The sequence below is a fragment of the Tribolium castaneum genome, chromosome 3 (genome assembly GCF_031307605.1).
Source record: "Tribolium castaneum strain GA2 chromosome 3, icTriCast1.1, whole genome shotgun sequence".
Taxonomy (NCBI): Eukaryota; Metazoa; Arthropoda; class Insecta; order Coleoptera; family Tenebrionidae; genus Tribolium; species Tribolium castaneum.
In genome coordinates, this window is record NC_087396.1 from 8,618,166 (window position 1) to 8,641,587 (window position 23,422).

The window sequence follows — 23,422 nt, forward strand, 5'->3', positions numbered from 1 at the left end:
ATCGATTGGTTGGAGAGTGTTTTTCATTTTGAAGCCTTGGTGTGTTTATACGTGTTTTAGTCCAAAAACGTGTATATTTAAATAGCCATAATTTATTAAGTACTAGATTTTTTTAGATTTTCTAAAAGACACTTTATAGATATCATTTCTAAGATACATTGGGTTTTGAAACGACGTTGATATCTTTTCAAATGACTTAATTATAGCCACAATTCTTTTACATTGAAAACGCCATAAGACGAATAGGTTTAACCTAGCCTTAAGATGCCTATTAAGGCATGAAAATGGCGGGAAATTCCAATATTTAAAAGTCGAGCTGACATTAAATGTTTTATCACAGTTTTTCTTTTTCAACTGACCATGTTTTTTTGTTTTATTTTAATCCTTTGCTTACTGTTTTAATTTTGTTTTTGCACCCATAGAAATTTAATGCTCGGCTCTGTAACTATTCCCGATGCTCAAGACCTCCTTAACGTGTCAACACGCCTTTATATCAATTTATATCGGAATCATGAGGATTTATAGCCGGCGTTTAGCTCCCAATATTGTGAGAAAAGAGTTACGCGTTGGCTATTAAACGGTATCATTTTGCGCGTTTCTTCTCGGTAATTGATCGGTTTATCCATTAAAATATCATTAAAGTTGTAATAGAGGACGAATCGATGATGATCGCAATTAACTGTTGATAAAGTGGTGCTTTTTGCAGAAAGGACAATGACAAGGGTGAGTGACTCCGTTCAGGCGTACACTATGGAGACAACAGATGGCAAACGGAGATTGATGCCGTAATAAGATAGCTACTCTGATGCTACTTTTCAAGCGTCGACTTCACGCTGTGATTCCTTGGAAAAGCGTCAATGGGTGAAAAAGTGGTTGTGGTCAGGGATTTGAAGGACAAAGGATTCTTCTTCACATTTTTAATGTATTCTAATTTCCAGACATTAAATGAAAGTAATTTAATTCTAATTAGTCATTGTAAGTTTTTTTTATTAATAAATTAATATTGTCCTGAAATCCCACACTACTTCATTATCGCGCATAAGTTGGTCAAATTATTATTTGTTACTTTAATTCACAAATTAAAGTTTATGATAAGCATCGGTTGGACTAAATCCTTTAATTAGACTGCAAAAATGTGAGTTTTATTTAAAAGAAATTCTCATAAATATTAAAGAATTTTTTCTGATTAAAGCATCATTTTTTTTATAAATTAAGAAACGTTTAAGCTTACCTATAAGAAAGTATACCGTCCGTTTTTAGTCACGCAATCGATGCTGCAATGTCAGTCTGCTATTGGCTATCTGCTAATAATAGATTATTTTATAAGGCGTAAATGTGATAGTTTATGTGGCAAAGTTGAATGTTTATTTTGTCGAATGCAATGAGGCAAAGAATTCAGCTGAGCCGCATGAGGTCGCATTTACTTCGAATAAAATATATTATTTTATCCACAAACGTATTGGTGAAGAGTAAAGAGCAATTTAAAGAAACATTAATTAAAAGGTAAATGAATAAAATAATCAGGAAGCTTTGCACGTGGTTCATTACCATAACAATGCTCATAAGCAAACGTCAGTTCCGTTTTTTGTGTAGATTTTCAAATGTGTTGAGTATTTTTTAATTTAATTAGTGCAGCATCTAGTGTAGTGTCTCCCATTTCATAATGAAGGAATCATCACCTTTCTAGCGAAGCAGCGAAAGACACAAGAAAGTGAAACAGTGGAAAAGTCATGATGACAGACAAAAGTAAAAGATACGGACTGTTTATAAAAGAATGTAGGATCTCATGTGGTTCTGGAATTTAAATTTTCCTCATTTAATTATTTTATTTCTCTGAAATTTTGAAAAGTACCAATTTTTATCTATTCAGGCAACCAGTAAAACCAAAATTTTCATATACTAACATTGTTCGTTTTTTCTAGAAAGAAGCGGCAAACTTTTAATACCTACTAAATAGGATCCTACATTCATTTATAGACAGATCGTATTATAAGTGATAGAAATGCATCATAGTATAATGTATCTACCTAAAAAACTACATCTGTAAGATAAAAATGTTTTGCTCCATATCCGAAAACTAAATGTTTTACCTTTGACATTCAGTCATAAATGTTATTACTTTTTGTGATGTTTACGGATAAATACCTATATTTCAAAAAATGAATATAAATTCTATTAAAAGTAACACAATTTCGAATAAAAAGAACCTTCAGATTTCAGACTTACTCACAAAAATAACTATTTCCGACTGTTTCTAAAACTCAGAATCTGTATAAGACAACCTGAGCCAAAATTTCTTTTATCGATGGCTTTGTTCTGCGTGCTTCTATGCGTTCATACAAAACATGACTTAAAATAAAATAATTCACCCACAAAATTGAAGCTTGTAAAACGTATATCTTTGAAACATAGGGTAGATAATGTATATAAATGGGCAAAAGTAATGTCACAATGTAAATTGGCCGCCATTCTGTTAAAAATAAACATAAATGAATTTTGTTTTCTCAGATAGATTATAAAAATGTGTAAAATTGATGACGTTAAGTTGAAAACATGATATCGGAAAAGTTTGGCGTTGTCAAATCTGGCAATCTGATCGGCCAGTTCATCGCCAAAACGGGAGATCACACGACCGGAAATTGGCTAAACGAGAGGTTTAATCAATAATTCCGCTTTCTTCAAGTGTGTATTGCTTGTTGAAGACAAAATCTCTATATTCTAACAACATAAGTATCACAGCATAATAAGATTTAACGTCATTTGTAAAAAGGTACAATCAAACTATGACATTACTTTTACCCACCGTGTATGAAATCTCAGTTTTCATTTGGTGTTAACAACACTACAATTTATCACCAGTCATAAGTTATGTTCAATAAAATTTAATTTGAGATTTAATTATACAGAATGATTCTTAACTTATACGTATACATAAACGTAGAGAAATACTTCTAAATAAAAGCTTTTTAGTTTCCGATATACAGGGTGTTTCAGCTAAGTTTTCGAGCTTAATATCTCAGTTATTTGTCAACGTATTGTTATGAAATTTAGAATGCACATATTTTAGGAGGGGCAAAAAATGACCTCAAGTTAAAAAATGTAATTTTAAAACTAATTTCTTTTATTTAAAATTAAGCCAAATTACCATTGCATCACTAAACCCCGAAATATAGATGGGCACACAAAAAATTAACCAAATCGCTCGACAGATCCAAGGAAAAAATTAGATTGTTGTTAAAAACTTGATCCAAATTCTGAAAGTATTTGAGCAGTCACCTTTTGAAACAATTGATGAAGCTGCATTTTGTGTACCACTAAGAAAAACTGTCAAAAGTGTGTGTGCTGTCAGAAAAGTAAAATTGTTTTAATTTGGTGAAATTACTTTAAAAACCAATAACAGTGGCTGAAATTTCTGTGTTGTTGAAAAAGGAAACAGTATTCGTCTGTAGAAACTGTCGCTGGACTTCTTGTGAAATGTTATTCAAATGAAGCCTTCATGGAATTAAAGTTCAAAGAATTGTCAATAATTTGAAGACACAGGAAGTGAACGTAAACTATATCGAGTAAGAACAAAACACGTCACTGAAAACGACGAAATAGTTGGGGGTGTAATTAAAGAGAATCCAATCAGCAATGTACGATAAACATTTTCAAACTCCTGAACGTTCAAGTGTCTAGAATTTTTCAGTTTTTGTTCAGTCTTTTAGTCCCTTTTGAAAATATTGTTTTTAGCTTTATGTATGGGTGAGAGATTCAGATAAATGATGAAATGTCACTAGCGTGACACGTTTGTGCGAGTAGGATTGGCCAAAATTCAGTCGTAGTGCTCATTTGTTTCATAGAGATATACGCTTTTGCATCTGTACCCACGTTTAACAGTTTTTTTATTTTTTCAAGTAAAACAAACGTGTTCCAAGGTTGAGTTTTTTCCTACAGCATTTTTTATTGACGATGAAATTTTTAATATACCCAGTTCTTAAATAATTTTTTGCATGATTGAGCTCTATTTGATTGTTTACTACGCCTGTTTCTAAGACAGTACGTAGTGATTACTAGTTGCTACGTGGAAAGGCGTCAGTAAGTAAATTAGGCGTCGGTGAGTAATTCTGTCGACGCCTTGGACGGAGCAACCGGTAACCACAACCTGCTGTGTTGACAATTATTTTGACATTATTCAACAAATTAAAAAAAATAGGGATCGTGCAAACAACGCCATAAGCATCACGAACGTTAAAAGGATTGCCGCTCTCAGACAATAACAATTGTCTTCGATCGGTAAACTCTCCTTACCGTTCTTGATACCTAATATACTATAACATTTTAAAAAGGCATGTAAAAATTATGTTTTTAATACTTGAGTTGTTGCATTAATTTTAATCTTTACCTCCTATAGTAACTGCATTTTAAATTTCATTAAAATCCGTTAACAATTATCTGAGATATCAGGGTCGAAAGCCTTAGCTGAGACATCCTGTACTGTGTAATAAAAACAGTATTAAACTTTTAAGTAATACCAATATTAACAATGTTATGAATGACCAAGCTCGGTATTCTGGTAAGACATCTTCTTCTTTAATTTGACATTCGATAGTGTCTACTATCGTACTAATTTAAAGTAATAGTACTAAGTAGTACCTAGTAGTACTAAAAGCTCTTGGTAGATTTTTTACTATTCGTTATTTATTTTGGCAAATGCTGTTATTCTCTAAGATTATGCATACGTGTACAAGGTAGGACTCACCCTGTATTTATTTTTTATTATCAACGCGGCCCCCGAGAACTGTCAAAATCAAACTGTAAAATAAAAAAAATATGTGTTTTTACACTTTGTTACTTTTATACATATCTCAAAATCGACAACAATTTTCAACCGGAAACCATAGTGGCGCCTCCAACTGGCAAATAAATTTTGAACGCGGTAAGTTAAAAAAAAATCTCGTTCTCAAAGAATTTTTTCTAAAGGTTGCTTTTTCCTTGCTATTGCTAGTATCGGGCTCAATTTTTGCATGCATATTTACAATGATGTTGTACATGAATGGTGTATTTTTTTCCGATCTGTGCAGTATCCTGCGTTTGGCTCCCAAGTCTCAGATCAGCAAACTAAGAAAACGGATTCAATACTAAATAAAAAATGTGTAGTTTTTGTGAGAAATTGATTTCTAATGATTTTGCTTTTTCTTTGGTACTGCTCCGTAGTCAATTTTTTGAGATATGTATAAAATTATAAACACATCATTTTGACAATTCTCGGGGGCCGCCTTAAGGTGCTGTTTTTTTAAAATGAAGTTTTAAAATTCATTTGCAATTTCAAGGGTGTCAAGTGATACTAACCTGTCAACACCCGGAGGTCGCTTCAGTTATGCTATTACAAACACAATGTGGCCTAAGCAAATCGTTAGTAAATATTATTCAAATTTTGCAAGGGAATTTTTTGAATAAGAAGTATGGGTTTATGCGGTTCATATTTTTATTTAATAAATTTATATTACAAACACTCTTTTTATTTATCTGGAAATAAGTTATTCTGAAATAAAGGTGCCGAATTAAAGTAGGGCGATTGACCTCTCACGAAAAGTTGTTTTTTGATCATACTTTTTTCCAAATCAATTAAATCGTCACGATCTTTCGTTGCCTGCAGTAATTATGATGAATAAATAAATTTTAACTTGTCAACTTGCCCAGACTTTCCAATGAAAGTGAAGCTTCTTTCGGATGTATAAAATAAAGTCGTCTTCTATTAATTTAAATAATTAACTTTCCCAATTGAAAATTATGACTAACTTGTAATTTCAAAATTTTTCCATTTTACACACGTGCACTTGTAAGTTAGTAATATTAATTAATAGACGTTTTGTGAGTTTTCTCAAGATTTCCAAGTATGTTCATCTTGGGAAAAAGCCACGACGTACATGGGTATCGGATTGTAGAACACCCGTGTTTATAAGTTCACGTGATTGTTTATTGAGTTGGTACAAGGTCGTCTAATAGGAAACTTTCTTTGCATTAATAATCAAATGTAGCTACTGTATAAATCATGGGTGTTTTATTATTATTAATTAATTAAGACAATGCAGTCAAGTTCACTTTCATCATTTCATTATCATTATCGATGTAACTCCGGAAAAAATATGTAACTTCCTTGGAAAAAGTGCATTACAAATCATATCGATACAATACAACTTTCACGCCGTCCTGATTTCTCACAGGTGAGAAAAAACGCGCATTTTGTCAGGAAGTGGAGGAGAAAATACTGATCAAACGAAATCATGTGAAAAAGTTACAGCTTCTGCTGAAAAAGTAATCCGAATAAATTGCGATCACGGAGGTAATGAACCGTCACAGTCAATGAAATGGTTGGTGATCCCTCGTTTTTGCCATACCATCGGCATTCCTGCAACCAAAGCGGCGTTAAATTACCATATCTGGCAAAAGGGCCTAGCCGGGTTTAAAATTTAACCTTAAACCAAGAACGGATGAAAACCCGATGGTACCGAGTTTCCTGTCAATGCATCTAAATCACCATTTAGTTAGTTGTTTTTTAATTTGCTATTCAATCCAATTGTGTAACAAGTGACGCTGTGTGCATAATTAGTTTGCGTGATCATAACACAATGCACTTTCTTGAGTGACCTCTCAATTACCATGGCGTGCGCCTGTTCATTGCTCAGGTGCTCGTTGATTTATTAATAGAGTAGATGTGAGATGTTTGTGGTACTTGGGTCAACAGTCAACGAAAAACTCTTGACTTTTCTAGTGGTTGTTGGAGAGTGATTTTTGATAGTACTTAAGTATAAATGGATTAAGCGGATTCATAGTTTGGAACGTTACATTCTATATAATTAACATGAATTTGAATGCATAAGAGGTGCTAATTTTTTCGGTACTGAAGGTGAGATAACAGATATGTCCTTTGTGGTTACGACAGATGCTGATTCCATAATGGATCTTGAGCTTTCGCGAGAGGATAATCCGGAAATTGCTTTCAATTGCAAAAAGACAAAAATTTAGAAAACTTGTTTTAATTATACTGATTTAAAATTTAGTAGAACATGTTTTTTGTTTTAATGTTATAAGAATTCTGAATGAATATTGTTGTTTCACTTTCTTTATTTTTGTATAATGATGAAATGATTGTTTAATTATGTATTTAATTAACTTAATTTATTGCTACAGGCTACAGACAAAGAAGTGTTATCCACGAATACTTTACGTTATTTTTTTATTGGTACACTTTGAAATCATAAATACTGATACTAATATTACAAAAATTGAAAATAATGTAATGTGAGTTCACTATACCTTTCGTTGTTACGGAATTGATGGTCATTATAATAAAAAAATCATTTAAGAAAATGCCATTTATTCTTCACATTTTTTGGGTTATTGATGTTGCCATGGACACTTTAAAAAACGCGGGTTTTTGAAAGTTGGATTATACACACTGCAACGTTTTTTAAATAAGTAAAATAGATTACCAATAAAAAAATATGTTGTTCAAGTAAACAGGAGTCTTTTAAGCTTGGGTTCAATAATTCTGAGTCTTGTCAGTAACTTTTTCGACTTTTTATTTTTTTAAAGTGTTTCTGACGACGTTCAATTAATTATAAAAAACAGATTTTTTGTTTTGTATTCCTTGACAATATGTACCTAATTGTTTCTCTTTTGTGTCCACTGTTATCGGATTTAATAAGTTATTGTCGAATTTGTGAGTTTGTTAAATGTTTTGTAGATCATAAGATAATAGGAGTGATTTTTACAATTTTTTTCCGCTAACTAAATTCAAAATCTTAACCTAAAAATTTAACTTTGAAGAGATATCTTATGAAAAAAAGGCTGAAACATTTTTTTATCGTTGGAACTTATCACTTTGATATCTTTTGTTACTATCCAATACATTGTCAGACAATTTTACATAAAACTGAAGCGGAAAACCAGGATCAATTTTGCATCGAAATCTCATTATTATAATGTAAAAGTGAGAAATATCATCAAAATTAAGTTAGTTCAAACAAATATTTATTGTGGCAATTTAAACACCTGCTCAGTATGCAAATAACTTTTTTTAAATTATAGAAATTTTTTTATTTTCGGATCGTTTTGAATAATTTTGTGTATTTTTTGTTTTTTTGTTTCAGGTACGGTTCGAAATCCGGAGTTTTATATTTTGAATTGTTATTTACAATACATAAATTAAATCAAAATAGTATATTAAAGAACAAGTTTTAAAAGGGTTGATTTGGCGCACGAATCTCAAGTTAAAAAACGTCGTAGACGAGTCTTCTGCCAAAACCTTATAAAACGAGTATTTTATGCTGGTTTTTTATACTTTCGCCCCCTTTTTTCTTATTTTAATAAAAAATTTTTTTTCGTCTAGGGAATTTGTGTCAGTTGGTAACGGTTATAAATAATAACTAATAAATAAAGAAGAAATGATGATTAAATCGATCGTACGTGTATTTCACGCATTATCGATGGAACTCTTGAAAACCAAATATCCCTAAATTCATCAAAGTACCCTGTACTGTAATGAGCCATAAGTGACTCCTAGTGATAGACGTTAATAAACGTATTATAAACGCAAAATATAAAAATATATTTAAGTAATTCTTAAGCAGTATTGAGTTGTACTGGGGGATTCAAGCTTCAGAATATGGTGTCCTAAATTTGTAAATACAATATAATTTAGAACAAATTAAACACTAACGAAGAATTGTAAGCATGTTACTAAAAAAAAAGTTAAAAACATCTAATTAATAAGTTAAATTTATGTTTGTATATTACAAAAAAAACGGGAAACCACTTTTTATAAATTTCTTAAATTATTGTCACTATAATTCCAAATTTACTATTATTACCTAACCTGAATTCTAACAAAAAGTGTCATTTTGCTAAAAATGCATGTGTTCTCACTACTTAAATTAAAATGTCAAATTAACACTTAGCAAACGACAGTTCTTGATGTAATGCTTTTTTCCTGAACAATTTTCAGGAACGTTACAGTAAAGTCAAGTATTAAATCAAAACATGGAGCAAATCCTGTTCGTTACAAGTACTTACAGTGTAATAAAAATGGAATTTAAAATTACCAATTTTTTGTTAATATTTTGACTTACATTTTACTTCAAAGGGCAAAACTTTCCTGTTAGTACAGTCACGCCACTTTCACTCACAATTTTAGAATTTTTAAGATTCGTAGTAGAAAATATTCAGACATCGCGCGAATTTTCGCACGCTTATTTCACTCCGAAAGTGTCGAAGAAGTTGCACAGCCGCCGCTACTGAAGAGAATGCGAGAACTGGTCAACGTCAGGTGTACTCAGAAGCAACCAGGACACTTTCATTCATTCCTGGTGCAAGTGGTGGAACAATTTTTCGATGGATTAGCGGACAAGTAATCGCGTCGAAGGTTGGGGTCGCAAACTTGAACTTCTTGCAGTTAATTTCAGGGCTCCGCACAAAAATTTTATGTAAAATTGTGTTAAATATTAAATATAATAATTATTTAAACAAAACAAAAATGAAGTTGCTATTTACTATGAAATATATACACGAGAAGGCAAAATTAATCCATAAAACAAAAAAAAGAACGCAATTTATTTTGGAAATTATTAAAATAAAACTGTCTGGCTCGACAACGTGCTAAAAAGTTGGGGAATGACTGTCATATTAGACCTAATACACTGATTTTTCTATCCCGTTGAACATCTCACAAAAATCTAGGTTCCATTTTTGACACAAATCGAAGATTATTTTTTATTTTTTGAGAAAATTTCGTAAAATATAACTGTCTGAAAAATGTTGCAAGATCAATCATAAAATGCAAAACTAACAATATTTTATAGCTAATGCGGTGATTGTCCGGTTTAATTTTATCGAAATTTCGCAACAATTGCGACAATATTGCGTTTTTGGACTTGGACTTCAAAATACTATAACACAAAAATAATGCATTTTTGATATACTTTTGTAATTCTTCAAATTTTTTTAGTTTACAAAATAACTACTACCATCCAAGTTACAGATTTTTTGGCATATTTTTGAAAAATTTTACAAAATAATTGCGTTTCAGAAAGGAGGTGAAAAGTTGGTGTATGGGTGAAAAGGGTACATCTAGCACTAGTACATGTCAAACAATGTGCGAAAACGGTGGAAAAAAGAAAATGTATTGAGAATTTTATTGACTGTTATAGCTCTTTTTTCTATTCTAACAAAATGTTAAAATTTCCAAAAACTGCAATAATAATACCATTTTACAAACAAATAGGCGGTTTTCCGCTTTATTTTTAGTAAATTTTCGCAAAATAAATGCGTTATGGACAAAAACTTTCTAATACAGGTGATTCACAAGTCTAGAACCATCTCTTGGGTCGTAAATGATATCAAGCTGAAGTGAAAGTTCCTATAAGAAAAAGTTATTTGAGTTTTTTTTCACGAGATAAAGCTCTTTAAATTTACATTTTAAGGTTAAGTTTTTGCCACTACAGACTATTTTTCTGAACTGAGTTAGCAGAAACGACAGATTTTAACATTAAACAGATACCTATTGAAAAAAAATACTAGTTAGTCTCTTATTGTGTAACAAACATTCGATAAACTCACAAATTCGACAAAAAAATTAAATTTGACATTGGTAACGTAAGAACAACAACTAAGACGGTTGCTAAGGGAATTAAACTGAACAGTGTACCGGGTGCTCAAAAACCGGGGCACTAACGAATTTTAAATAAATGATATGTGTTGGCAACGTTGTGATCGTAATGGAATTTGATCAACAATAAAAATAAATTACTTTGGAAACGGTTTCCTAGTGTTGGTATATCTTCAAATTACGATTTTTTGATTAATTTTTTTTTATTCAAACAACTGCTAGAGTCTGGTAATAAATTTAATGGTTGTTTATTTAACGAATTAACGAGTTTGAGTGTAAATCGGACGTTCTATTTCGCGATTATCAAACCATGAGGTGAAATAAATGAACCGATTTACACAAAAACGAGGTCAATGCAACATTTTATTCTTCGAATTAGACTCAACAAGAGTTAAAATTGTTTTGAATCTGTTAAAAATAATCTGTCGTTTCGTATGAGAAATGCCAAACAGCTGTCAAAACTGCCTTACACAGGACAAAAACCGGAAATTTTGATAGTGTCGAAGAATAAAAATAATTATTTATCATAGTGTTAGAAAACGATTACTTATTGTGAAAAATAAAAACATTAAAAAAATAATGAATTTTGAAAAAGTTAATAAAATAAGTTTTTGCTCCAGATTTTTTTAAATATGACTTTAGGAAGTTTTTCAAGATTTTTTCCGTAATCTATACATGCTTCGCAACAAGGTTACCACTGAGTTGGTGCACCAGTTTAGTAGGTTTTCGTTTCATTTTAAAAAAATACAAAAAACACATTATTTTTCCAGTAATTTAGCGTTTTTTTTTTAAATTGAGTTTCATGTTTCTCATCTAAAGAAAATAAAAATTACATAATTTTTAATCAAAATCAACGAATTTTTGTATTTTTTTGAGGAAATATCGTAATGTATTCGAATGTCTTGACTTAACAATTTTGGGATTGATTATTATCTGAAAACTAATCGGGGTCGCAAACATGAAGTTCTTGCAGTTGATTTTAATAATATTGCCATTAGATTTGATTTAGTAACGTGTTAGAAATGATTGGAGATTAAGGAGATTCTTGCAGTGATTTATGACGGCCGGAACTATCAAATTAACATTTTTAGGTTGTAATTTCTTATCTTGAGATGTTGATTAAAATACCGTTGATCTACTTACAATGTGGGCATATTTATATATATTTGTAGATTGACAAGATTTAAATTTTGTGATCCAGTTATTTTCTATTTATGATTTATTTAGTACACACTATCAGACAAAAGTACAGAATCTTCTAATATAAAATTTAATATTTAAAGACCTAAAATCCCAAAGGTAATCATGGAATTTTAAAACACTTGTTTCAAAACTTCATATTGTAGGCTGCTGTCATAAGCGATACAAAATTAATTTTAATTATTCGGCATAAATCAAAATAGCAGAAACCATGCTATAACACTTTTTTACTTTCTTTGAAATAAATTTATGTACCTACTTTTTTGTAAATCCTTCTATTAATGTTTGTTTTCAAAATTTGCAGTAATGTCCACTTCTACCTAACGGAAGTGCTAATTTTGGCACATATAAATGGCAATAAATCAATACATTGTGGTCAAAAAATTAGTGTTGGATGTAATTTCCTTTCGCAAATTACCATAACTTCTTTCCTTCACAAACACGTTATTATTTACGATTATGGTTTCATTAGGTAAACATAATTTTTATTGGAAATGTGGTCAACATTTTTCGTTTTCGAAATGTTTCTGTATGAAACATCTGTTGAGTATTTTATCTGTAGGAGATACTTGACCCCATGAGGAATAAGACTTTTACGTGGTGAATTTAGTTAAATTTCTGATCAAAGTATCAAACTAGTCTATGATTCGAAAATTCATTTGTCAGCACTGTCATACCTACTACCTACCTAGTAATTCTTACTTAATTTTCGAATAAAAAATAATTTCACTTATTGCAAAATAAATACCGGTAATTGGAGAAAAATTCAAATAATTTAAATGTAATAATTCTACAAAATTTTCACCGAAATTATAATTTTCAATTAATTCTAAATTAACTTCTGTAATTCTAAATTTAGTTATTGTTATTGTACAAGGTGTCTTAAAATGATTCTCGTCTTGTTAACTGTGAGATTGGTTTGCATATATAAAAAAATTTGCATCGCTTTGCTCACTTGAATCCGCTGTCAATAAATGACAAAACTATCACCAGTGAAATTCACAAAATGTCAATTAATTACATATATACATTAAAAATTTTCGTTTAAAAACAACCAAAATGTTACACTGTGCACTTGTTAGCCGCTTATTTCCGAAATGAAGTCTTAATAAATGGAGAATAATAATATTTTATTTCTGAATGCCTGTCATTACTTTTATGAGGCGATATTTTTAATTTTATAATAAGAAATTAATAGGCGACTAATAATTAAATATCATTTTCAAGTTTTTGTAAATCCGAAATCATTTTTTGTAATTCCAAATTTATATATAAGAATTACGTATTACACAAATTATTGTAGTAATAATTCCATACATAATTTACAACTAATTCCAGAGTTAGAAAGTCATATGATTTTGAGAAAATTAAGCCGGAATTTTTACTCTCTGCCTCACCTAAGATTATGTTTAATTATACAGGTTGTTTTAGAAATGAGCTACAAAATTACTTTTTAGTTTTTGTCAAAAAATAATCAAATTATTCCAAAACTAAGATAAATCGACCAACAAAAGTAAAGATCAAAATTATCATCTGAATTAAAAGACACGTCCAAAAATACAATAAAACTTAGTGTTTTATTAAAAAAGACATAAGTTTATTTTTGAAATATCTTTATTTGAAAGTAATTTTAGGTGATGCAGGGTGTTAATAATTAATTTTCCAAGCATTTATTCAATTCAATTATTTATTCGATTTATTCAATGGACTATTATCAATTTGCTGAGACATCCTGTGTAATTTTTATTGCAACATTTATAAAATCTATTAATTACTTAAAGAAATACTTTCAAGAGTACTACTTTACTACATACAACAGATAAATTTATTGACAAAGTTAAAGAAAATTTACGCTTAGTCTTGTTTTATTAGATTATTTATGTTGTTACAACAATTCCTTTAATTTCATGCGTAGTACTTTACCACTAGAGTTTTTCGGAATTTCTTTGACAAATTTTACTCCTCCGTAGAGCCGTTTTTGAGCTGAAACATTTTCTAACACAAAAAATATTGTATGAACGTATCTTGAACAAATTTACTTTCAACATGACGCACAAGTTCTTCTTCTGTAACATCTGCTTGTTTTACGACTAAGGCAACCGGTACTTCTCCTGCTCGCTCATCAGGCTTGCCAACAACACCAACATCTTTCACGGCTGAATGTTGCAGTAAAATATTTTCTAATTCAGCTGGTGATACCTAAAAAATATCATACATTTGTTACAAATGAACAATGTTAATCATCATACCTGAAATCCTTTATATTTTATTATTTCTTTCAGTCTTCCTACTATGTAAAAAAAACCTTCGTCATCGTAATACCCTAAATCGCCAGTTTTCATAAACCCTTCTCCATCAAAGGCTTGTTTAGTTTCTTTATCACTTCCCAAATACCCCTTCATTACTCCATCACTTTTGAATCTGATTTCTCCCACTGAATTCGCAGGTAGTACCTCACCCGTCTCAGTGTGGCAAACTTTAATCAATACACCAGTCGTCGGTTTTCCCAAAGAACCATATTTCTTCGCATTTTTTGGAATCAAAGTAATGGCACCTGAAGCTTCAGTCATGCCATAACCTTGTCGTACCGACACCACATTTAATTTTTTCACAACCAGTTCCTCTATTTCTTTACTAAGAAACGAAGCTCCGCACAAAACATCTCTCATTGAAGAAATATCATACTCTTGCACCTTAGGACTCTTAATCAAAAAATGAAAAACGGGAGGAACTCCGAAAAGTTTAGTAATTTTGTAATTTTGAATCGTTTTAAGGAACAAGTCAGGAACGAATTTCTCAAGAATTACAAATTCGACTCCGAGGAGAACACATCCAACTCCAACGGCAAAACCAAAAATGTGAAAAAAAGGCAAAAAGGCAATTGTTGATTCGTTTTCGTTGAAGTCAATTAGGTCGGGATCCGCCATAAAAGTCATGGTGTAGCGAATGTTAGAATTTGTTAACTGGACGCATTTTGGAAATCCTGTGGTGCCTGAAGATGTTAAAATTAGGGAAACGTCGTTCGGATTTGCTTCAACTGGGCAAAAGTTTTCACTATCATTTGTGCTTTCAATCAAATTTTCAAAATTAACTGCATAGTCAGAAGTTGGGGCATCATAAATATATATTTTTGGAGCGAAATAATCCTCGTTTTTTAATTCGAGAAGAGCTTGTAAAGACTTGTGGGTACAAAAAACTACTTTTGGTCGACACGTCGACATGATATGTTTTAGTTCTCCTGAAAAGTTGGTTAAAAGGAAATTATTTCTTTTAGGACTTACCTGAGGTGTAGTCATGATTTAGGAGATTTACTTTTGCTCCAACATAAAATCCGGCGATTAGTGTCAACAAATATTTCCAATGATTTTGTGATATTATAGTTAGAACGTCTCCCTGTTTAATTCCAATATTTTGCAGCTCATGTGCTAGTATTTTTAAGAGTTTGGAGAAGGTTCCATAATTCACAACTTCGCCAGATACTGTATCGGTCTAATTTTTTCATTTGAGTAGGTATAAAAGTAGAAAAAAAATACCTACCAATAATGTTTTCATTGGATTCCACTTTTTCAGTTTATCATGAAAAATTATACCAATGGATTTCAAGGGTAGATTTATTACATCAGTGGTTCCTACTTGTATTAGCTCAGACATTATTTTAAAGTGGTCTCCACAAAACTAGAGTTTATTTTGGTTTTCTACTCTATTTTAATAAAGTTTTGAACTAATAATTTAAGCAATAAAAACCGGTAATTATTTCTTTTTAATTAAATATCGCTGGTAACTGCATTTTTTGTCGCCATTAAGCTATAATTATTATTGATTAGGTACGTGTTGTTAAAACTCTTCGACATACCGGGTGCTCAAAAACCGGCGCACTAAGTCAGTGGTGTATGCTTACATATAAAGGTAAAAATAGTGAAAAAGTTCTATGTATTAAAGTTACTGATAAATAACGAATTTTAAATAAATGATATGTGGCTACGTTGATAAAAATAAATTATTTTTGAAACAGTTTCCTAGGAAATATTAATTTATTTGTAGCACATCTATAAATTGTGATTTTTTTGATAGGTTTTATTTTTTTTAATTCAAAAAGTCTAATAATTATTCATCATTAAAAACATTAAAACATTAAAAAATAATGAAAACTGAAGAAGTTAACAAAATAAGTTTGGAGCTTCAAGTTTTTTATGATATGACTGGAAATTTTTCAAGATTTTTCCCGTAATCTAAACATGATTTTCAACAACGTACCACTGAGTTGTTGCGCCGGTTTTTGTGCAATCTGTTAAGTGTTTTGGCTTTAGAGAATGGTAAGAAAATTACTCTGCGCCAATTCGAACTATGGGTATTTCGAGTAATAAAACGCTTTTATACAAAATTAAATCGTACGGGAATGAAGTTGTGGTTTAATGAGGTATTTTAAATTCAATCCTAATGATTTCGACTCCTCAATCTTTTGGACTCTGTTTTATTTTGCAAAAAGCAACGATTTTACAAAAATACAGGCTTATTCACATAACACTCCGAACCCACCAAGTAAAAGTTGCAACATAAAACACATATAAAGCAGTTTGGATTCCTTTCAAAGCTTCATTTCAAGAAATTGCTACAGATTTACGGTTATATTAGCTAGGGTTTACTAAATTAGAACATATTAAGTATACAGGTATCTCCGAAAATAAGCAAAAAATTAAAAAATCTCAAAACCGGTCGATTTTTGTTTAAAGGGGGACACCTTTTGATGTACTTAAAAGTTCAGCATCAACCCCCATTGTAATATAAACACCCTCTTCAAAACTTTTAAAGTGTAAAATTTTGACAATGAATTGACTGCCAATCGGTACACTAAAAAAAACTAGACACGGCGTACCAACCTAACAAGTTCACAGCTGGTTGTCATCCATGTGAAAACATAGTACTATTTTAAAGTGTTTTTGTAATTTGACACCATTCTGATACTTTAATAAGCATATTAAAGCAAGCAACGTTATCAAATGCAATGTCATAATGATCATTATTTGATGGAATATTTTATGAAAATATTTAGGTTGGCAGGAGTAATTTCGCGACCATATTTTTGCCAATTTCACAAATTTTAAGGGGCGTTCTTGCAAGAAAAGTTTTGACCGAATTTGGATAAAACAAAAATTTTAAATCCATTTCTCATTTTAAAAGTGAGACATTACCAATCGTTATAAAAATCCTTAAATCGATTAAAACAACAACTTTTGTTTAAAAACGGCAAAAAGAGGTCAAATTACAAAAAATAGTATAAAAAAACTCGTCTCATAAGGCCTTCCAGTACTCATTCTTTCTATTAACTTGAGGCCAACGCCACTCGTTTTGGAAATTGAATTCGTGCTTCAAGACTGGTCTTTTTATATACTATTTTTTAAATTTTCGGTTTAATTTTGGAGACATACTCACAAAATAAAGCTTTAAAAACGGTCGAAATTCGCTTAATGTTTAATTTTTTACCCAAATTCGTGATTTATAATTTAATAAATTCTATTCTGAGTCAAAAATGTTTGCAGTATCATTTGTCTCCTCCCTTTATCTGTTAAGTAATCTGTACAAAAATTTTTAAATGAATAAATAAAAAAATTAAAACAATATTTATTATATTCAAGATCAACCCCACGGATAAGCTAATAGATAAGCCCTTTTCTCTACATCAAACAATTTCTCTCAATTTGAGTCTCCAAATCTTGCCACTGGACGTTTTGGGAATCTCATCGATGAACCTCACACCTCCATAGAGCCGTTTCTGTGCACAAACATTCTCTAAAAGCAATATATTTTTCTCAGTTCTACGTACACAACAATTTTACCATTAACAAAACAAACAAGTTCTTTCTCCGTCACATTTTTATCCGGTTGTTTGACCACAAAAGCCATCGCTACTTCCCCTGCTACTTCATCAGGAATTCCAATCACTGCTGCGTCTTTCACTGCAGGATGCTGAATCAACAAGTTTTCTAATTCAGCAGGAGATATTTGAAATCCTTTAAACTTAATGATGTCTTTTAACCTGTCAACAATGTAAAAAAAATTTTCTTCGTCGTAATAACCCAAATCGCCAGTTCTTAGATAACCTTCATTATCGAAAGCTTCCATTGTTGCGTTTTTGTTAGACAAGTAGCCCACCATTAAACCACCGCCTTTCGCTCGCAATTCCCCGATTTTGTGGGGCCCCAAAGCCTCTTGTGTTTCAATATCGCAAACTTTGATTTTATTGGTGGGCAATACTTTGCCCACACTGGCGACTTTTTCGCTTTTTGTTGGCGACATTGTAATACCGAGAGAGGCTTCAGTCATGCCGTAGAGCTGGCGGACAGCTTTTAATCCTAATCTGAAATTTTTTTTATCCAGAATTATTGTCTGATTACTCTGATCATAGAGACCAGATCTTAAGAAACTACCCTAATCCGCAGATCTTAAAGGCTTTGATTGAAACTGGAAATAAATCTGTTTTCTTAAAAATGTAAATATTTCACACAATTTTTATTTTTCCTAAATTCCTAAACTAAACTAATATTTGAAATTGGATAATCTTTCAATTTTTTTAATGGTATTCATTTTAAAAAATCAATATATCAGATTTTTCAATTAAATAATAGTAGTTGTTTTTTAATTTAACATCTAGAAATTTCTTATTTCTCACTGGGTTCCAGTTTCTTATAGTGTTGCAGTCACACATTTTCTTAATTTCTTCATATTTCATATTCGCTTCCTAAATTATTCAATTTTTCGTGGTTTCATTAATGTTCTTACTTTCAGGCCTCTAGTTTTTAAATTTCCCACTCTTTCAATTAGTTCTACAAAATTTCAATCTCATTGTGTTTTCAGTTTTAGCTTTTTAATTTCATATCATTAAAGTTACTTAAAATTTCAGTGTTTGAATTTTTTATTTTTCTCATTTTCACTTAGAAATACTACATTCGATTTACTTTTATAAAAACCATTGTGATAGAAATTGGGTAGGTACTCTTGGCATTAACTTTTATATGAGTTGTCATGATAACAGGTTAGTCAATACAACCACAATGGTTTTTCGAAAGTGAACCGAAAGTTACATTATACAGACTATTTATAAAGGAGTGTAGGATCTCAGGTGGTTCTAGAATTTGAATTTGCCACATTTAGTTATTTTATTTCTACAAAATTTCTGAAAAGTAAAAATTTTTATCTAGCTAGAAAACCAGTAAAACCAATTTTTTCGTATACCAACACTGTTAGTTGTTTTTTGAAATAAGTGGCAAACTTTTAATACCTACTACGATCTCACATTCACTTATAGACAGTTTGTATTTTAAGGTTGCAGAGTTTTTTAATTTTGCAAATCCACGAGCTCTTGCAAAGGCACAATATTATTTTAGTCAAACCACTTTGAAAAAACGACTTAATTTCTTACTTTGTAATCACTTGTTGAAGCTACTGAAACTCGTGAATAAAGTGTAAATTTAAAAAAAAGTACAGGAAGTACTCAAGGAATTTTGAAAAAATTTGTTAGTGCCAAACTATGCCAGTCTGTGAAAAAAGATCTGTATAAAAAATTTACTGAAATTAAAACTGATAACTGAATAAAAAAATACTGGTAATGCAGAGGTCTCTTGGTGAATCATAAATATGCGTACGTGTGTTAACTTTAACAGGTAACAGATCTTAACAAAAAAAAACATTTTTTATATTTGCAACTTTTCAAATAAAAGTTTTGCAAATTTACTAAAAATTTGGATAAGATAACATATCGAAACCTGTACCCTGTACCGGCCTCTGGGCACAAAAATAAACAAAAGAGCCAAACTATTTTCGTTGTAACAGAAATGGACAATTTAAAACAACAATGACATGTTGTTGCTATGAATATACAAGAAAAAAACACAAACATTGACCGACTTGTTTGCACAAAAGAAGGGAGGAAAGTAGTGAAAATAATAAATAAGAATTTTGCAAAATGTTATTTTAAGATAGCACACATAGCAGAGTTGTAACGTGATGAGTTAAAATTTACATACGTGCGTATTTCTTTTACTTTTTGTATGTATTTCCATAAAGTGAGTTTATTTTTTAGCCTTTAGGTTAACATGAATTCTTATAGAAAAACGAACTAATTTCACAGTCGTAAGTTTAAAAAAATATTCATCGTTCATCATTCAATTAACTTTTTTATAACAATTTTTGTAAAATAGATACAGAATTATAACTTTTTTACATAACGTACTTCACTTCGTTTGTTTTTGTAGTGGAATTAATTGCAATAAAAGTTGTATTTTTATTTTTACTGCTGTATCCTAAAAATCAGATTTGAATTAGGTATTTCTGTTTTTTTATCACCTTTTTTGAGACCTTAGAGTAGTTATTTACGTAACTAGTTAGTTATGAAAGTTTGTTTAACGAGCATAATCTTTTACCAAAACGAGTGAACACAGCACAGCGTACAAGGTTTGCAAATTGTGAGTTAGTAAAGTATTACCCCATAATATGTACACATTTTTCCTAATTCCATAGTAATAAAAATAAAGTTTTTAACTTCCTGAAAATCCGGTCTCTGATGTTAATACCTACCTGTCTTTAACCATTTCTTCCAATTCTTTGGTAATAACAGCAGCAGCACAAATGACGTCTTTAACTGACGAAATGTCGTAAAAACTGACAAGCGGACTTTTGGCCAAAAATATAAGTAGTGGAGGAACGGTGAAGAGTGTCTCGATTTTGTAATCCTCGATGGTTTTTAAATAAACTTCGGGTCTAAATTTTGGAATTATAATTAATTTGATGCCGTAGAAAACGCTAGTCAGGGCAATCATGTTGCCCCAAATGTGGAAAAACGGTAAATTTCCGATTGTTACATCGTCTTCTTTAAAATCCAAAAAATTGCGGTCACTAAAAATTCAAGTTTTATTTATAAAAACCGCCCCTTCATAAGTTACCCAAAATGAATCAGCGGTACTCTAAGATTGGCATGAGTCAACAGAACACATTTTGGCAGTCCTGTGGTCCCTGAAGATGTTGGAATAATGGCGATGTCTGTTTCTGGTTGGACTTCGACTGGGTAAAAATCCGAATCAATTTTGACCAACTCATCAAAAGTCAAATACTCTGTTTCGTCCTCATCAAACAGAATTATATGTTCAGGTAATAGGCCTTCATTTCGTAAAAACAATATATTATTACAGGATTTTTTCGAACAAAAGATCAGATTTGGAGGACAAATCGTAAAAAAGTGTTTAAGCTCGCCGGAAGTATAGTCATGATTGAGGAAATTGATTTTGGCGCCGATGTAAAACCCGGAAATTGTTGCAGCGAGATATTTCCAGTTGTTTTGGGATACTATCGATACTACATCGCCTTTTTTCAGTCCCAATTTAATTAATTGCGAGGCTAAATTAATAGAAGTTTTGCATAATTTTCCATAACTTATTTCTTCATTATCAATCTGCAATTTTTTGTGAAAAATAATAATTATTGATTGGAGGTACTTACAAGTGCTATTTTTTCATGATTTTTTCTTTTTAATTCATTGTAGAAGGTAATACCGATTGATTGATTTGGGATGTGAAAAGTATCACAAGATCCTTGTACAATATGATCAACCATCATGCTAAACGACTAGCACCTAATGCTGTGAGAACTTGAATTTTTTACAAAGGTTAAAGCGATTTAATTGCCGTAATGGATTCAATATGTAATTAGTGTAAAACAACGGAATTACCTTATTTTACCATTTGACTATCACATATCTTTTTTACGAAATGGATAAAACGACAACTGTTTTGACAAAAAAAATATTAACAATAATGGCAATTTATTAAAATTATTGCTAAATAATTCATTATTGTTATCGTTGCTTTAATTTATAAATATTTCATAAAGAATTTCATCGATTAGAGGAACAACTTTCCCAAGATGCTTCTGTTTTGTGTGATTACTTCAAACAGTGGCGTCTATGTGTAAATCCATCAAAAACAGAAGTTTCCTGCTTCCATTTTCTCATACGAATATATATATATATATATATATATATATATATATTTATGATGTACACATGTAGGTATACATATACCTTAACATTATGTGATATTGATATATCAAACGGACAATTTGGCACACGGCCCCAAACACACAGATAGAGAATGTGGTTTATCGGACTGACAAAATCGAAAAAACTAATGCCCAAAAAAATTTTGTACCTACGATTAAACGTAATTTCGTAAAATAAATGTGGCTTTTGCTCTACAAAATGTCCATGATAATTGATAACCTACACAATAACGGTAGTATTATCTTTAAACAAAATAATAAAAAATTATAACATGAAATTTAAAAATCAAATTACGTGGAGTCCGATTATAATAAACCCACTTATAACCATCTTCCGTTCATCAGCGTTCATTATTTAAACTTTAAACTGCAAACTGTAACTATACGATTTTTTTACTGGGCAAATTTTAATAAAATACTGTGCGTGGTTAACTTGTCATTTAAATTTTTTACTGTGCAATAATGAATTATTAAATACTGATTATTGTTTTTTACTGATCAAAATCGAATTTATTACTGATCACTTTATTACTACCCATTATTAAATAAGGTAGTCATTAATGCGATTGGAGACTTATCTTATCAGCTACATTGGTCTTTCTCGCTATTGGATAAAATGTCGTGGCTTGTCTGGAGTTTAAACGTGGAACATCAAAATTTATCATATTTAATCGCCAAGAACAGTCGATGTTATTATTAATTAAATTATATAGAAATTTAATTATAATACGAATATGGCGAGACTGAAAAGATTGGAAACCGAATCTATTCAAAAATAAGTTCTGATCATACCCCCTTATAGGATAATGGGGGTTTTCAATGATTTTTTTATTTTTTAAATTAAAGTTTAATGCAGTTCTATTCGAAATGTGAGATTTCAGTGGTCAAAACGTTTTCTACATGCTCCAAAAAAATTGTAAAGTATAAGGCGGGAAAGTGGCGAATTCAAAACGATGTCTTATGGTTATGACGACTTAAGACCTTGTTGAGTTTGAGTGGTACAAAGGCTTGTTGCCAAATTTCTCAATTGAATTATTTTTTTAAAGGCTTGAAAAATAAAAAAGACGAGGTAAAATTAGTTTAGCGTTATACGCTTTTATACAGACTGATCCAGAAATACTGAGTCTGTTGGCAACACTGGACTTAAATTTTTAAAGATACCAATGGAATACGCTTCCAGTTAACAACAATTTAATATTCTCATGGGGTTGTACTTCAAATAATTGTCAAGAAAAATCGAATTCGGTTGCAACAGACTCAGTATTTCTGGATCAGTCTGTATTTTGCACCTAATATCATGCATTGAACACAGTAATTTATTTTAATTTCATTTTCTTGGGCAACTATTCGTTCATACCATAAAAAGTTGAGATTTAACAACGTGGCATGTTTCTTTAATTTTATAGATTAGTCTCTTTGCCCCCTAAACAATCAAGTTTAAAATGGTTAGTTGAAAATTTGCTTTTTCATTAAAAAAGCTAGGAATTTTAGAAATCGTCGCTGTATGTGAAAGCGAGTTCAGTATCG

At 30.7% G+C, this 23,422-nt stretch overlaps 3 protein-coding genes across 3 annotated transcripts in view; all 3 read right to left on the reverse strand.

The window, feature by feature from the left end:
• sha (shavenoid) overlaps positions 1–9,298 on the reverse strand; it is a 72,093-nt gene extending 62,795 nt beyond the window's left edge. Inside the window, exon 1 of the mRNA XM_961646.4 lies at positions 9,114–9,298. The gene's annotated coding sequence lies outside the window, so the exon portion shown is untranslated. The remainder of the gene's footprint in view (positions 1–9,113) is intronic.
• A 4,246-nt stretch (positions 9,299–13,544) lies between these two features.
• Positions 13,545–15,872, reverse strand: LOC655211 (uncharacterized). The gene is made up of 5 exons (XM_961727.4): positions 15,386–15,872; positions 15,130–15,337; positions 14,098–15,086; positions 13,888–14,047; positions 13,545–13,843 (listed from the first exon to the last, which is right to left on the reverse strand). Exons 1-5 carry the CDS (start codon positions 15,497–15,499, stop codon positions 13,734–13,736), a joined length of 1,581 nt encoding a protein of 526 aa, XP_966820.2. The 5' UTR covers positions 15,500–15,872; the 3' UTR covers positions 13,545–13,733.
• Positions 15,873–17,451: 1,579 nt separating this feature from the next.
• On the reverse strand, positions 17,452–21,612 carry LOC655287 (uncharacterized). The gene is made up of 5 exons (XM_008199949.3): positions 21,338–21,612; positions 20,785–21,290; positions 20,420–20,737; positions 17,683–18,203; positions 17,452–17,635 (listed from the first exon to the last, which is right to left on the reverse strand). The coding sequence occupies exons 1-5, from the start codon at positions 21,452–21,454 to the stop codon at positions 17,526–17,528; spliced, it is 1,572 nt and encodes a 523-aa protein (XP_008198171.2). The 5' UTR covers positions 21,455–21,612; the 3' UTR covers positions 17,452–17,525.
• Between the last annotated feature and the right edge of the window lie 1,810 nt (positions 21,613–23,422).